General features: G+C 40.5%; 1 protein-coding gene across 4 annotated transcripts in view; it reads right to left on the reverse strand.

Moving 5' to 3' along the window:
• Positions 1-2,215: 2,215 nt before the first annotated feature.
• Positions 2,216-16,562, reverse strand: part of GRIP1 (glutamate receptor interacting protein 1) — a 695,695-nt gene continuing 681,348 nt past the window's right edge. For all 4 annotated transcript variants that reach the window (XM_027106947.1, XM_027106944.1, XM_027106943.1 and 1 more), the window contains 2 exons: positions 6,574-6,720; positions 2,216-3,953 (listed from right to left, as the gene is read on the reverse strand). In XM_027106947.1, the coding sequence (XP_026962748.1) occupies positions 3,726-3,953; positions 6,574-6,720 (375 nt within the window). In that variant the 3' untranslated portion in view covers positions 2,216-3,725. The remainder of the gene's footprint in view (positions 3,954-6,573; positions 6,721-16,562) is intronic.

The following is a 16,562-nucleotide window of genomic DNA, read 5'->3' on the forward strand; positions in this document are numbered from 1 at the left end:
CCAGACTACTAGCAGTTAGAGGTGTTTCTTGGAGTTTGACTGCAGGGCCCAGGGATCTCAGAGCTCATTTCAGATTGTTGGTGTTGTCAGGGGCCAGTCCTGACAGTTGGCCATGGGTCCAGAGTGTCTGGAAGGTTGTATTAGCCTGCTAGTGGCTGGGCAGGGCAGGGGGCCCACGAGTCCTAGGGTGGCGTCTGGCCTGTGTTGCAGGATCGTAGCTTTCTTCTTTCTGGAGTCTGCCCCCTGGTGGGTAAGGCTGGTCTAGAGGCTTGGGCTGGCTTCCTGGTGGGAGGGGCTGGTGCCTTCCCACTGGTGTGTGGAGCTGGATATTGGCCCTCAGGTGGGCAGGGCCATGTCTAGGGGCATGTCTAGAGGCGGCTGTGGGCTCAGGAAGCCCTTAGGCAGCCTCTCTGCTGCTGGGTGGGGATGTGTCCCCACCCAGTTAGTTGTTTGGCCTGTGGCATCCCAGCATTGGAGCCTTCAGGCTGTTGGATGGGGCCAGATCTTGGTGCTAATGATCCAGCATGTCAGCCACCTGGAATGTTCACACAATTGAATGCTCCTCAATGTCTGACACCAGTGTCTGTGTCCCCCTGGGTGAGCTGCTGCCATCCCTCTGCCTCTCCAGGACAGTCTACAAGACCAGCAGGCAGGTCTGGCCCAGGCTCCTATCAAATTACTGATTTTGCCCTGGGTCCTGGTGTGTGTGAGATTTTGTGTGTGCCCTTTGAAAAGTGAAGTCTCTGTTTCCCCCAGTCCTGTGGGGCTCCTGCAGTGAAGGCCTGTTGGCCTTCAAAGCCAAATGCTCTGAGGATCTGTCTTCCCAGTGCCAGACCCCCAGGCTGGGGAACCTGATGTGGGGCTCAGAACTGTCACTCCTGTGGGAGATCCTCTACAGTATATTTATTCTCCAGTTTGTGGGTCACCCACGTGTGGGGTATGGGATTTGATTATATTTCAAGTCCTCCCCTCCTGTCTGTCTTGTTGTGGTACCTTCTTTATATCTTTAGTTGTAGAAGATCTTTTCTGGTAGGTTCCAGTCTTCTTCACAGATGGTTGTTCTGCAGATAGCTGTTACATTGGTGTGCTCATGAGAGGAGGTGAGCTCAGGGTCTTTTACTCTGCTGTCTTCCACACCTACTCTGTACTTTTATTGAATGTACTCCTAAGTATTTTATTGTTGATCCTATGAGAATATAATTGTTTTTTTTTATTGGAGTAAAATTGCTTTACAATGTTGTGTTAGTTTCAGCTGTACAATGAAGTGAATCAGCTATATGTATACCTACATCCCCTCCCTCTTGGACCTCCCTCCCACCCCACTCCCATCCCACTCCACTAGGTCATCATAGAGCACCAAGCTGAGCTTCCTGTGCTTTATAGAATATAATTGTTTTATTTTTCGTTTGTTCATTGCTACAGTGTAGAGATTCAATTGATTTTTGTATCTTGTAATCTTGCTAAACTCATATTAGTTTTAATAGGTTTTTTAGTGGATTCCTTAAGGTTTTTGTATACACAAGATTGTATCATCTGCAAGTAGAGTTTTACTTCTTCCTTTCCAATCTAGTTGCCTTTTATTTCACTTCCTTGTCATACTGTTAAATGGAAGTGGCAAGAATGGACACCCTGCCTTGTTCCTGTGAATTTACAAAGCCTGCTAGGCAATCTGCAAAAATGAAAACATTGGGACTATAAGGTAATAGTTTTTTTCTTTTTTAAGATAGCATGATGAAAATTTATACATTTTAATAGTTTTTGAAAATGTATTTTATAGAATACATGTAATGTTCTCAGGGTAGATGTGATCCTTAAGATCAAGCTTTGTCACCTAAAGTAAATGTACCATGAGTCTTGGAGGTGTTCCTGTTTTAGCATTTTCACATATGTGTCACATCTCTTCTCATGAAAGTACTGGAATGTAGATATGACCTTCAGTATTATAGGTGGGGAAACTGACTCACAGTAATTAAATTTTATGCCACCACTGAGTGAGTACCAGAGCTGGACTTCAAGTCCAGATCAAATTTCAAAACCTAAGCTCTTCCATGTTGCTTTTCAAGTTTATGGCAAAATCTTCCCCCGTAGAAAATTATGTAACTATAGGTATTGTGTAGGGCTCAGTCTAGAACACTAAAATATATTCAAAGCACCAAAAAAAAAAAAGTTTTTCTTTTGGCTTTTTAAAATCACTGTTTATTCCATTTGGTAGAGGTTTTTTTTTTCCATACAAATATTTGCAACAATTTTTAATTCCCCAAAACCATACATAGACGATAAATACCATGCTATTAAAGTATTAAATTTGTACAAAAATACTTTACAGTTTAATACTTGTTTGTTACAAATAAAAATACATATTTAAGTGACTCCCCTCATGATCTTTTTTTTTTCCTTAACATGATTCTGCTTTATACTTTCTTGCCCTGGCAGTTCTGAACTATGATTGAAATAATATATTTCTTTGCACAAAAAAGAAAGGTGAACTTTTTCCTTAAACAAAGGACACAGTGTTCAAATGCTTTACCTAAGCAGTTGTTTGAATTATTGACCAAAATAAAAATGTTTGGAAAATAATTGTTTCAGGATGGAGATTCTACAATTAACATACAGATCTATTTTTTTTTATATTCACCAAATAACAGTTAGTTATTAGTGTAACTATTCAAAATATCTGAACAAATGAAAACAGTTGCTGACGAACATTAAAAGCAACTGTCACAATTTATTGCTTTGAGGGATGGTAATAATTGGCAATGCATTTTGTAAAAAATGTATTTACAATTTCATTAAGTGGCATGGCTCAGAACAAAAGACAGTCCAGTGTCATTTTTAAGTACATGTGCTGTACACCCCTCAATATAATCAGTTTTCAAAACATGTCTGTCAAGCAGTATGAGTTTGATTTGCCTATCAGTCAAGATAAACTTCATTTTAATACTCTTCATTCTCAAATTCTTAGTCTTGAATTTTAAAAATAAGATAATTCTCAGTGTTGCTAAACACCCTAATTCATTATCAGATTTTTCAGCTATTAACAATGTGTCCTTAAAAAAAACAGGTCACAAGACATATCCTGTTTGATAATCTGTTGCATAGGGAATAGCATACATCTTAGTTAAAATCATTCCTAAACTTGGGCAAAACATTTACCACCACCTATTATGGTTGCCTACGTGCATCATTGCTGAAACGTTGTAAGATGATTTTATACCTGTACCCCTCCCATAGCAGCAGTCCCAGCAGTTCACCAAACTAGCTCTCCTAGTACAGCCAGCTTTATGAAAAGCCTTGTTGGTTAAATTCTTGCATGAATGACTTTGTGGTAAGAAACTGATTTCAAAGTGAATTAAGGAAATTATCATAGAGAACATTTTCAAACAGATATTTCTCTTTTTAAAAAGGAATGGGAAGATGGACCTGTAAAAAATTTCCTCTGATGTTAACTGTAGAGAGGGGTGGCCTACTTGTTTTTCTTTTTCGCTACCCTTGGTCTTGGCAGGGGGCTGCCTGTCATATACCATAGTGATCACCAACAAAGAAACCTCTTCAACTTCAAAGGGTAAGTGAACATGAGCCATGAGATTTAAAAGACCCCTGTGCTTGCAGTTAATGCCACATGATTATCTGTGCTTCAAATGTCACAGAAATCTTAAAGGGATTTTTTTTTTTTTTTTTAGCACCATGTAGATATTGTCTTTTGTCCTGCTTTGTAGAAAGCATCGCTATAACGTATTAGTGGGCTCTCGTATCTCCAAATTACCACCGTGGCTCGACTGCTGGAAAAAAGCACTGTTCTGTTCACTCCATTCTCCTCCTGGTAGAGTCTGTTCTATGGACTTCTGTGAAGCCAGGGGGTTTCTACTAATAACCAGGTCCAGCTTATTACCAGATTCTGCTATGAGGGGCACAACAAGGCAGCAGTCAAAGTCTCTCGTTCGGACATGATTAACCTGAAAGGTCAAGAAGCGCCACTTTGAATTACTGTTATAGACATAAGATGATTCCCAAAACCCAGAGTAACATTTCAGACACAACAGGTTGATTGATTAAAGTCTTGAAAGTGCTTAAATGAGCACTCTGTACAGAGAGGTCTATCCTGGCCCTGACCACACTATAACATGGGTATTGGCTTACTTTATTTACTCTCTGCTACTAAATTGTAAGGCCCTTGAGAGCAGGGAACAGGGACACATCCCAATGTCCCCATGCTGAGCATATCGCCTTATTCATGGCAGGTGCTCCAAGTGCCAAATATTATCCCTAATTTACAGATGAGGAAAGTAAGGCACAGAGTGGTTAAGAGATTTGCCTGAGATCAGAGCTTGGCAAGTGGTCCAGCGAGGATGTAATCTCAGGCAGTCTGGATGATTCCAAAGCTCGTGCTCTTGACCATGATACTGAACTACCTCTCTTGGTCATGAGCCCACCCCCTCCTCAGCTTACACATGCGTTCATCGTCTTTCATGTTTCCTTATTCTTTTTTTTTAACATCTTTATTGGAGTATAATTGCTTTACATCATTGTGTTAGTTTCTACTGTGTAACAAAGTGAATCAGCTATATGTATACTTATATCCCCATATCCCCTCCCTCGTGTCTCCCTCCCACCCTCCCTATCCCTCCCCTCTAGGTGGTCACAAAGCACGGAGCTGATCTCCCTGTGCTGTGCGGCTGCTTCCCACTAGCTATCTATTTTACATTTGGTAGTGTATATATATGTCCATGCCACTCTCACTTCATCCCAGCTTCCCCTTCCCCTTCCCTGTGTCCTTAAGTCCATTCTCTATGTCTGCATCTTATTCCTGTCTGCCCCTAGGTTCTTCAGAACCATGTTTTTTTAGATGTACATGTGCTGTACACCCCTCAATATAATCAGTTTTCAAAACATGTCTGTCAAGCAGTATGAGTTTGATTTGCCTATCAGTCAAGATAAACTTCATTTTGCCTATCAGTCAAGATAAACTTCATTTTAATACTCTTCATTCTCAAATTCTTAGTCTTGAATTTTAAAAATAAGATAACTAATTCTCAGTGTTGCCATCAGTCTTGCCATACTATATGTTGCCATACTATATGTTAGCATACAGTATTTGTTTTTCTCTTTCTTCACTCTGTATGAGATTATGTTTCCTTATTCTTTTCCCCCTAAAAGTTTAAAGAATCATCTACATGCTGCTTCCATTCCTTGACTTTTCACTCTCTCCCCAATCTTCTCGGTCTGGGACCTGACCCTTATATATTATATAAATGACCCCAACTGTCCAACACAGGAATGGTGTCTTGAGTTCTCATCCCCTTTGGCCTTTACCTGCTCATCCTTAAAACTCCTTCCTTGGCTCTTATGACACCACTTTGTTTTGACCTTTGTACCATTTTAACTGCTCACTTTCAGTCCTTTCCTGCCTTTACTTCTTCCTGTTTTTCTTAGAATTCTATCTTTAGTTCTCTTCTCTTCCTTACTAGAAATCCACCATAGGCAACTTTATCCAAATCCATGCCTTCAGTAGCCCAGATCTTTACTTTTGGCTGTAACATCTCTCCTGAGCAACAAATGCAAGCTGCCGGCTGCCTCACAGACGGCTCTGCCAGGATGCACTGAAGGCATTAAAGACTCAGGTCTGGTACACGTGTCTTACCCTTACCTACCTGATCGTCTTTCCTGGGAGCCTCCCCTTCACCCTACACCAATCCACCTATGATATAATTGTATCGTCTTTCTAAATTATAAAGTATGTCATTATTCTGCTTAGAAACTTAATATACCTCCAGAATACAGTCCAAGAGCTTTCTCTTGGCTTTCAAGGCCCTTCACAATGTGAGTCCAGTCTACTTTTATAGCCTCATCTTCCATAAAAGTAAGTATAGCTCTAATTTATAGATTAGGAAGACAGGTCAAATAACTTGTCCATAGTTATTTATTCAGCAAATACTAGAGTATCTATGGAAAACAAACGTGTTCCTTACTCTTAGGACAAGAGTAATTGTTATATTGCCATGGTAAAAAGATCACCAGAATTGGTTTTAAAACTATCTAATCCATCAGTGACAACTTGCTCAGTGAACACGTGTCTGAAAGCCAACCAGTCAGTGCAACCTCATGCTTTGAAAGGCAACTGTTTAGGGACAGACTCATTCACTTGAACGTACTTTCAAGACTGATGGCAACCCCCTCCTCTTCCTGCAAAATGCTCTTTCTAAAAACTGTACGTAAGATCAGGAATTTGCTTTGCTCAATGAAACTATACCTGACAACCATAGTACTCCTAGCACTTAATAGTAAACAAGGTTCAGCTTTTGGGTTTTAGACATTGTGTGAGATACTGGTATCGATCACTGTATAATGGGAAATGGGAGAATAAGGTACTAGTCCTGTTCTCAAGAAGTTTAGAATCTGCTGGGGAATATATATAGGGAAACAGGCCATTTCAGTAACCGGTAAATTCTACCAAAGGAAAAAGTGCCTATCCTCTATAGGAGGGGCCTCTAATCTCGTCTTGAGGCAACTTGGTGGACACTGATCAAATACGACTTCCAAATTAATTTCCAAATAAAATTCCATCTGAGGTCTTACCTGTAAGAGCCTATCGTAGGGCTTTAGGCCACCAAGATCTCCTGGCCCAGCTGGGCGAATATTTTTGACATATACTCCTTTCTCCAGCAAGCCATCTGCTACACTGAACCCAAAGTCCTCCATGTCAGAGCCCTTGTACAAGGTCACCTGGAAAATGAGAAAATGTGAAGGGGTATTTAGGTAGGTTGAGGACTTTTGCTTATGAAATTTCTTGATGAACCATCTTTTCAAACTAATTTCAATATAATAATTTGTAATAGATTAGGCAGCTCCCCCCAATCTTGAAGCTTTTTCCATTCTCTAGGAACATCCTCGGAATTTGCCAAGTCCCACCCAGACCTGGAAAAGGAGGAGAAATGCTGGAGAGTTCTGGTCTCTCTCTTTTTTTTACTTGCAGTCATCAGGTGTATATAGGTGAGAAGTTCCCAGGGGCAGGTTCACTTCTCCTGGAGCAACCCCTAGGTGTTGGGAGAAGCCAGGGTTAGCCCTCTGCAGCTGGATATCAGGATTAGGCCAAAGGCCTTTCCTTCCTGTTCACTGTGCCTCGTGCTGTGTTCAGTGCTCAGCATATCCTCTGCCTTTGAGCAAGAGCCAGGAAGTCCACCATTTTATTTTCTCTAGTATCCCAGTCAGTGCTTCAGTACTGTGGGCAAGAAATGTCTTAAAAGGGAGAGCAGCCAAGACGGCAGAGTAGAAAGGTCCTGAGCTCACCTCCTCTTACGAGCAAATCACACCTACCTGCAGAACCACCATAGATGAAAAAGACTGGAACCTACCAGGAAACATCTTCTACAACGAAAGGCAAAGAGGGAACCACAAGATGGAACCACCAGTAGACTCGTGATGTAATCAAATCCCATACGTCCCGGGTGGGCGATCCACAAACTGGAGAATAATTATACTGCAGAGGTTCTCCTCCAGGAGTGAGAGTTCTGAGCCCCACAGTCAGGCTCCCCAGCCCAGGGCTCCTGCACCAGGGAAATGAGCCCCCATAGCATTGGCTTTGAAGGCCAGTGGAGCTTAAGTGCGGGAGCCCCATGGGACTGGGGGAAACAGAGACTTCGCTCTTAAAGGGCACACACAAAATCTCACGCACACCAGGACCCAGGGCAGAAGAAGCAAGTTGATAGGAGCCTGGGCCAGACCTGCCTGCTGGTCTTGGAAAGTCTCCTGGAGAGGTGGGAGGTGGCTGTGGCTCACCCTGGGGACACAGACACTGGTGGCAGACATATCGGGGAACATTCAGCCACATGAACACTACTGGTGGCTGACACATTGGATCATCAGCAACAAGACCTGGCTCCACCCTACAGCCTGCAGGCTCCAGTGCTGCGAAGCCTCAGGCCCAACAACTAACTGGGCAGGGACACAGCCCCACCCATCAGCAGACAGGCTGTCTAACAGTCCACGGCCACCTCTGGACTCGTGCCAAGACAGGGCCCTGCCCACCAGAGCGCCAAGACCCAGCTCCGCCCACCAGTGGGTAGGCTTGAGCCCTTCTCTCCAGGAAGCCTGCACTAGCCTCGTGATCAGCCTCACCCACCAGGGGACAGACACTAGCAGCTACAATCCCACAATGCAGGCTGGACGCTACCCCAGGGCCAGCTGAGGCCTGGCCCACCCCACTAGCAGGCCAATGCAAACTTCTGGACACCAGAGACCCCATACCCAGCTCTATTAGGAAACCCCCCCCACCACCAACCAATGATCTGAAACGAGCTCTGGGATCCCTGGGCCACGCAAACAGACTCCAGGAACCATCTCTTCCTGCCAGTAGTCCAGCACTAACCCCAGGATCTGGCTTCACTTGCCAGTGGGTGGGCAACAGCCCCAGAGTCTTTGGGACCCTGGCTCCGCCCACCAGTAAGCCAGCACTACCCCGAGACCTACTAGGGTTGCACAACCTTGTCACCTTGCCTGGTGACAAGGCCCCACTAAACAGTACCAGCAGCATCTGCACAAGGTAGGGTCTAGCAACCAACCAAGCCTACCAGACTGCCCACACACTCAGCCTACCACAAAGAAGGACCCATGCAGCCCTCTTAGGGGGAACCCCTAGAGCATATAGCTTGGGTGATGAAAGGGGAGTACACTGCTGGGATGCACAGGATACCTCCTACAAAGGGCCACTTCTCCGAGGTTGAGAAATGTAATTAAGCTACCACAGACATAAAAACACAAACAGTAACTTAGACAAAATAAAGTGGCAGAGGACTATGTTCCAGACCAAGGAACAAGATAAAACTCCAGAAGAACTAAATGAAATGGAGATAGGCAATCTACCCAAGAAAGAGTTCAGAGTAATAGTCATAAAGATGATCAAAGAACTCAGGAGAAGAATAGATGCACAGAGTGAGAAGTTAAAAGTTTTAAACAAAGAATTAGAAAATATAAAGAATGACCAAACAGAGGTTAAGTATACAATAACTAAAATGAAAAATTCACTAGAAGGAATTAATAATAGACTAAATGATTCAGAAGAACAGATCAGTGAGCTGGAAGACAAGAGTAGTAGAAATCAGTGCTGCTGAATAGAAAAAAGGTAAAGAATGAAAAGAAATGGGGACAGTTTAAGACACCTCTGGGACAATATCAAGCATATTAATATTTGCATTATAGGGGGTCCCAGAAGGAGAAGAGAGAAAGGGCCCAAGAAAATATTTGAAGAGATAATAGCTGAAAACGTCTCTAACCTGGCAAAGGAAACAGGTACCCAAGTCTACAAAGCACAGAGTCCCATACAGGATTAATCCAAAGAGGAACAATACCAAGATACACTGTAATCAAAATGACAAAAATTAAAGAGAATACTAAAAGCAGCAAGGGAAAAGCAACAAATAACATACAAGAGAACTCCCATAAGTCTATCAGCTGATTTTTCAGCAGAAACTGAAGGACAGAAGGGAGTGGCACAATATATTTAAAGTGATGAAAGGGAAAAAACCTACAACCAAGAATACTTTACACATAAAGGCTCTCATTTAGATTTGATAGAGAAATAAAAAGCTTTACAGACAAGCAAAAGCTAAAAGAATTCAGCACCACCAAACTAGCTTTAAAACAAATGTTAAAGGAACTTCTCTAGGCAGAAAAAATAAAGGGTCACAACTAGAAACAAAATTACAGGAGGAAAAAGCTCACCAGTAAAGGCAAACATACAGCAAAGGTAGGAAATCATCCACACACAAAGTCAGTAGGGAGGTTAAAAGACAAAAGTAGTACTGTCACCTGTATGCACAATAAGCAGTTAAGGGATACATAAAACAATTTGATGTAAAATACAATATCAAAAACAGAAATCATGAGGGGCGGAGAATACAAATGCAGGGTATTTAAAATGCTTTTGAAATTAAGAGATCAGCAACATGAAACAATCAGGTATGTATACAGACTGTTATATAGAAACATGGTAACCACAAACCAAAAATCTATAATAGATATACGTACAAAAAAGAAAAAGGAACCCAAAATAACACTAACAATAGTCATCAAATCATAAGAGAAAAGGAGGAGGAAGACCTATGAAAACAAATCCGAAACAATTAACAAAATGGCAATAAGAACACACATAGTGATAATTAACTTAAATGTAAATGGACTAAATGCTCCAACCAGAAGAAGCAGACTGCCTGAAATGGATACAAAAAAACTAGACCTGTATATATGCTGCCTACAAGAGACTCACTTTAGATCTAAAGACACATACAGACCAGAAGTGAGAGGATGAAAAAAGGCATTCCATGCAAACAAAAAATCAGAAGCAAGCTGGAGTAGCCTACTTAGATAAAATAAACTTTAAAGACTGTTACAAGAGACAAAGAAGGACACTACATAATGATCAAGGAATAAATCCAAGAATAAGATATAACAATTGTAAATAAATATGCATGCAACATAGGAGCACCTCAATATATAAGGGAAATATTAACAGACATAAAAGGAGAAATTGACAGTAACAATAATAGTAGGAGACTTTAACACCCCACTTTCATCAATAGACAGATCATCCAGACAGAAAATCAATAAGGAAACACAGGCCTTAAATAACACATTAGACCACATGGACTTAATTGATATATATACAGCATTCCATCCGAAAGCAGCAAAATACACATTCTTTTCAAGTGTGCATGGAATATTCTCCAGGATAGATCACATGCTAGGCCACAAAACGAGTCTCCATAAATTTAAGAAAGCTGAAATCACATCAAGCATCTTTTCCAACCACAATGCCATGAGACTAGAAATCACCTACAAGAAAAAAGAACTGCAAAAACTGCAAACACATGGAGGCTAAACAATATGCTACTAAACCAATGGATCACTGAAAGAGGAAATCAAAAAATACCTAGAGACAAATGAAAATGAAAACATGATGATCCAAAAACCTATGGGATACAGCAAAAGCTTATAGTGATACAAGCTCAGGAAACAAGAAAAATCTCAAATAAACAACCTAACCTTACACCTAAAGCAATTACAAAAAGAAGAACAAACAAAACCTGTAGTAGAAGGAAAGAAAGCATAAAGAGCAGAACAGAAATAAATGAAAAAGACTAAAAAAAAAAATAGAAAAGATCAATGAAACTAAAAGCTGGTTCTTTGAAAAAATAAACAAAATTGATAAGCCTTTTGCCAGACTCATCAAGAAAGAAAGGGAGGGACTTCCCTGGTGGCACAGTGGTTAAGACTCCGCACTCCCAACGCAGGGGGTCTGGGTTTGATCCCTGGTCTGGGAACTAGAGCCCACATACGTGCCACAACTAAGAGTTTGCATGCCACAACCAAGAAGCAGGTGAGCTGCAACTAAGGAACCCACCTGCTGCAACTAAGGAGCCAGCGAGCCACAACTAAGGAGCCCTTGAGCTGCAACTAAGAAACCCACCTGCAGTAACTAGGGAGCCCACCTGCTGCAACTAGGGAGCCTGCCTGCTGCAACTAAGACCCAACACAACCAAATAAATATAAAATTTAAAAAAATATTAAAAAAATACACAGCACCAAAAATAAAAATAAAGAAAGGGAGAAGGCTCAAATCAAAACAAGAATGAAAAAGAAGTTACAACTGACACCAAAGCAATACAAAGGATATTAAGAGATTACAATGAGAAACTATACAGCAATAAAATGGACAACCTAGGAGCAATGGACAAATTCTTAGAAAGGTACAATCTCCCAAAACTGAACCAGGAAGAAATAGCAAATATGAACAGACCAATTACCAGTACTGAAATTGAATCAGTAAATTAAAAACTCCCAAAACAAACAAAAGTCCAAGACCAGATGGTTTCATTGGTGAATTCTACCAAACATTTAGAGAATAGTTAACACTTATCCTTCTGAAACTATTCCAAAAAATTGCAGAGGAAGGAACACTTCAAACACATTCCATGAGGCCACCATCACCCTGATATCAAAAGATATCACAAAAAAAGAATTTACAGGCCAATATCACTGAACATAGATGCAAAGATCCTCAAAATACTAGCAAACTGATTCCAAATAGTAGCAATGCCTTAGAAGGATCATACACCATGGTCAAGTGGAATTTATCCCAGGGGTGCAAGGATTTTTCAATATCTGCAAATCAATGTTAAAAAGTTGAAGAATAAAAAGCATATGATCATCTCAATAGGTACAGAAAACACTTTTGATAAAGTTCAACACCCATTTATGATAAAAACTCTCCAGAAATTGGGCATAGAGGGAACCTACCTCAACATAATGAAGGCCATATATGACAAACCCACAGCTAACATCATATTCAATGGTGAAAAGCTGAAAGCATTCCCTCTAAGACTAGGAACAAGACAAGGATGCCCACTCTCACCACTTTTATTCAACATAGTTTTGGAAGTGCTAGCCACATCAATCAGAGAAGAAAAACAAAGGAGTCCAAATTAGGAAAAAGTAGAACTGTCACTGTTTGCAAAGGACATGATAATATAGAGAGAAAATCCTAAAGATGCCAGTAGAAAACTACTAGAGCTCATCAATGAATTTGGTAAAGTTGCAGGATTCAAAATTAGCATACAGAAATCTGTTGTATTTCTATACACTAACAATGAACTATCAGAAAGATGTTAAGGAAAAAATCCCATTTACTACTTCACCAAAAAGAATTAAATACGTAGGAATAAACCTACCTAAGGAGGCAAAAGACCTGTACTCTGAAAACTATAAGACACTCATCAAAGAAATTGAAGATGACAGATATACCATGTATATCTGTATATACCATTTTCAAACAGATGAAAAGATATACCATGTTCTTGTATTGGAAGAATCAATATTATTAAAATGATCATACTACACAAGGCAATCTACAGATTCAATGCAATCCCTATCAAATTACCAATAGCATTTTTCACAGAACTAGAACAAAAAATGTTTAAATTTGTATGGAGGGAATTCCCTGGTGGTCCAGTGGTTAGGACTCAGTGCTTTCACTGCTGTAGCCTGGGTTCAATCCCTGATCGGGGAACTAAGGTCCCGCAAGCTGCGCAGCGTGGCCAAAAAAAGAAAAGAAAATTTGTATGGAAACACAAAAGACCCCGAATAGCCAAAACAAGCTTGAGAAAGAAGAATGGTATAATGGAATCACTCTGACTCCAGACTATTGTACAAAGCTACCGTATTGAAACAGTATGGTACTGGCACTAAGACAGGCACATAGATCAATGGAACAGAATAGAAAGACCAGAAATAAACCCACACAATTATGGTTAATTAATCTATGATAACAGGGAAGAATATACAATGGAGAAAAGACAGTCTCTTCAATAAGTGGTGCTGGGAAAAGAATGAAATTAGAACATTTTCTAACACCATATACAAAAATAAACTCAAAATGGATGAAAGGCCTACATGTAAGACTGGATACTATAAAACTCCTAGAGGAAAACATAGGCAGAACACTCTTTGAGATAAGTCACAGCAATATTCGTTTGGATGTGTCTCCTAGAGTAATAGAAACCAAAGCAATAATAAACAAATAGGACCTAATTAAACCTAAAAGCTTTGCAAAGCAAGGGAAACCATAAACAAAATGAAAAGACAACCTACGGAATGGGGGAAGATATTTGCAAGCGACGCAACTGACAAGGGATTAATTTCCAAAATATTCAAACAGCTCATAGAGCTTGATATCAAAAAGACAAATAACCCAATCAAAAAACAGGCAGAAAACCTAAATAGACATTTCTCCAAAAACATACAGATGGTCTACAGGAACATGAAAAGATGCTCAATATTGCTAATTATTAGAGAAATGCAAATCAAAGCTACAATGAGGTATCACCTCACACTGGTCAGGATGGCCATCATCAAAAAGTCTACAAATAACAAATGCTGGAGAGGGTGTGGAGAAAAGGGAACACTTCTACACTGTTGGTGGGAATGTAAGTTGCTGCAGCCACTATGGAAAACAATATGGATATTCCTTAGAAAACTAAAAATAGATTTACCATATGATCCAGCAATCCCACGTCTGGGCATATATCCAGACAAACCTATAATTCGAAAAGACATTGGGTTGGCCAAAAAGTCTGGTTAATGAATACATTGTTCAATAAAGTTCTTGGTGAAAATGAAAAATGTGTCTTTTATTTATTACTTAAAACCAAAAGAACTTTTTGGCCAACCCAATATGTGCACTCCAATGTTCACAGCAGCACTATTTACAATAGCTAAGACATGGAAACAACCTAAATGTCCATCAACAGATGAATGGATAAAGAAGATGCGGTATACATACAGTGGAATATTACTCAGCCATTAAAAAGAAGGAAAAATGCCAGTTGCAGCAACATGGATGGACCTAGAGATTATCATACTAAGTGAAGTAAACCAGACAAAGATAAATACCACATGATATCACTTATATGTAGAATCTAAAAAACTGATACAAATGAACTTATTTACAAATAGAAATAGACTCATAGACATAGAAAACAAACTTATAGTTACAAAAGGGAAAGGCGGGGTGTGTGGGATAAATTGGAAATTTGGGATTATCAGATACACACTACTATAATATAAAATAGATCAACAACAAGGACCTACTGTATAGCACAGGGAACTATATTCAATATCTTGTAATAACCTATAATGGAAAAGAATCTGAAAATGAATATACATATATATATACATATATATAACTGAATCGCTTTGCTGTACACCTGAAACATTGTAAATGAACTATAGTTCAATTTTTTGAAAAGTCTTAAAAGACCTGAAAGTGCTCCTGTAAGGAACACCCTCCTCTGGGGCCTGCCTTCAGTAGCTCCCTCAGTCCTTGTCCTGGGTTTGGTTTAGCAATTCCAGGCATTCCTGGAAATGCCGGGATTTGCAAATCCACCCTTCTCAGCTGTGGGCCTCAGCTTGTTCCCTCTGCATTAAGGCAGTACCACCAGCTAAAGTTTCCCCCAACCCCCAGTCCTCCTCTGACCACCTGCAAGAGTTAGTCTGAGGTTTACACGTTCATCAAATGTGTACTGAGTCCCTCCATGTGCTAAGCCTGGTTCCGGGTGCTGGGAAACAGCAGTGAATGAGAGAGAAGAGGCTGCCTTCTAGAGGCAAACACATTAATGTGTAATGTTCACTGAAACCCACTGTCCTGGACACGCCAGACAACATACTCAGCACATCACACTCATTTAACATTTAATGTGACCGCTATTTTTAGTAAGGTTTGCTGCATGCTCTCCATAAAAACTGACGCACACATCAAGCAATAATTTGGGCTTAGTTTTTAACTCTAATTATTTAAAAATGTATGTTTTGGGACTTCCCTGGTGGTCCAGTGGCTAAGACTCCGTGCTCCCAAAGCAGGGGGACCGGGTTCGATCCCTGGTCAGGGAACTAGAGCCTACATGCTGCAACTAAGAGTTTGCATGCCGCAACTAAAGATTCCGCATGCTGCAACTAAAGATTCCATGCCGCACCTAAAAGATCCTGCATGCCACAACTAAAAAGATCTCACATGCTGCAACGAAGATACCGCGTGCCGCAACTAAGACCCAGCACAGCCAAATCAATGTTTTGAAAAAATGTATGTCTTATTTATTTTCACACACATAATACCTAAATACATTCTTGTAGAAGAGTCAAAAAATTCAGAGCTATACAGGGCAAAACGTGAAGATTAATACTCTTATAGCAGGTTTATACCAAGTTATTTTACTTCAGAGAAATATGGAATATTGAAGGAATACAAAAGTGGTCAATTGTGGATTTTCATCTCACTGGACAGACAGCTAAAATATCAAGCTGGCTGCGTCAATTCTAATCACCAGGCAGCCCTAGTGGTTACTGCCATGTTAGAGGTTAGGAAATTCAATTTTATAGACGTTAAATAACTCGCCCAAGATCACAAAAGTATTGAATGGTGGGGCCATCTCTGTCTGACTCCAGTCACTTAACCGTTATATTCTATTGCCGCTCAAGTGCCTTATTTCATAGATTCTAAGATGTACTTTTTTTTTCATACTTTAAATTCTCTGAAATCAGGCTGTGTTTTATAGGCCTGACTTTATAGGTTTTCTTAGGACCTATAGGTTTTCTTAGGACCTATGAAATAGGGTATATCAACATCTCAACCCTACCTGCCTCTTTCCAACAATACACTAGAAGGAAAGGGGCCAGAATATTGTTACATATTTACTTTAAGAGAAAAAAAGCTGTGCCTTGCCAATTACAGGTTGTCCTGATCAGAAGCATCAACATCACTCAGGAGTGTGTTAAAATGCAGAATCTCAGACCCTGCTCTGAATTGCCATCTGCCAATTTCTGTGCACGATGAAGTTTGCTCTGTGTGGTACTTCACACACCAGAGGGGCTATTACATGTTCTGAAAAGGAAGAGAGGGAACAATGACACTCTTGGCAGGCTCATTCCATCACTGTGCATATATGAATGTGCGTATGTGTGGGTGCACACGTGTGCACTGGACCCTATGATGTGCTAGGCACTGTTTGAAGGACTGAGTG

The sequence above is a fragment of the Aethalodelphis obliquidens genome, unplaced genomic scaffold, assembly GCF_003676395.1.
Source record: "Aethalodelphis obliquidens isolate GAN/ISIS:26980383/991018 unplaced genomic scaffold, ASM367639v1 scaffold8, whole genome shotgun sequence".
NCBI lineage: Eukaryota > Metazoa > Chordata > Mammalia > Artiodactyla > Delphinidae > Aethalodelphis > Aethalodelphis obliquidens.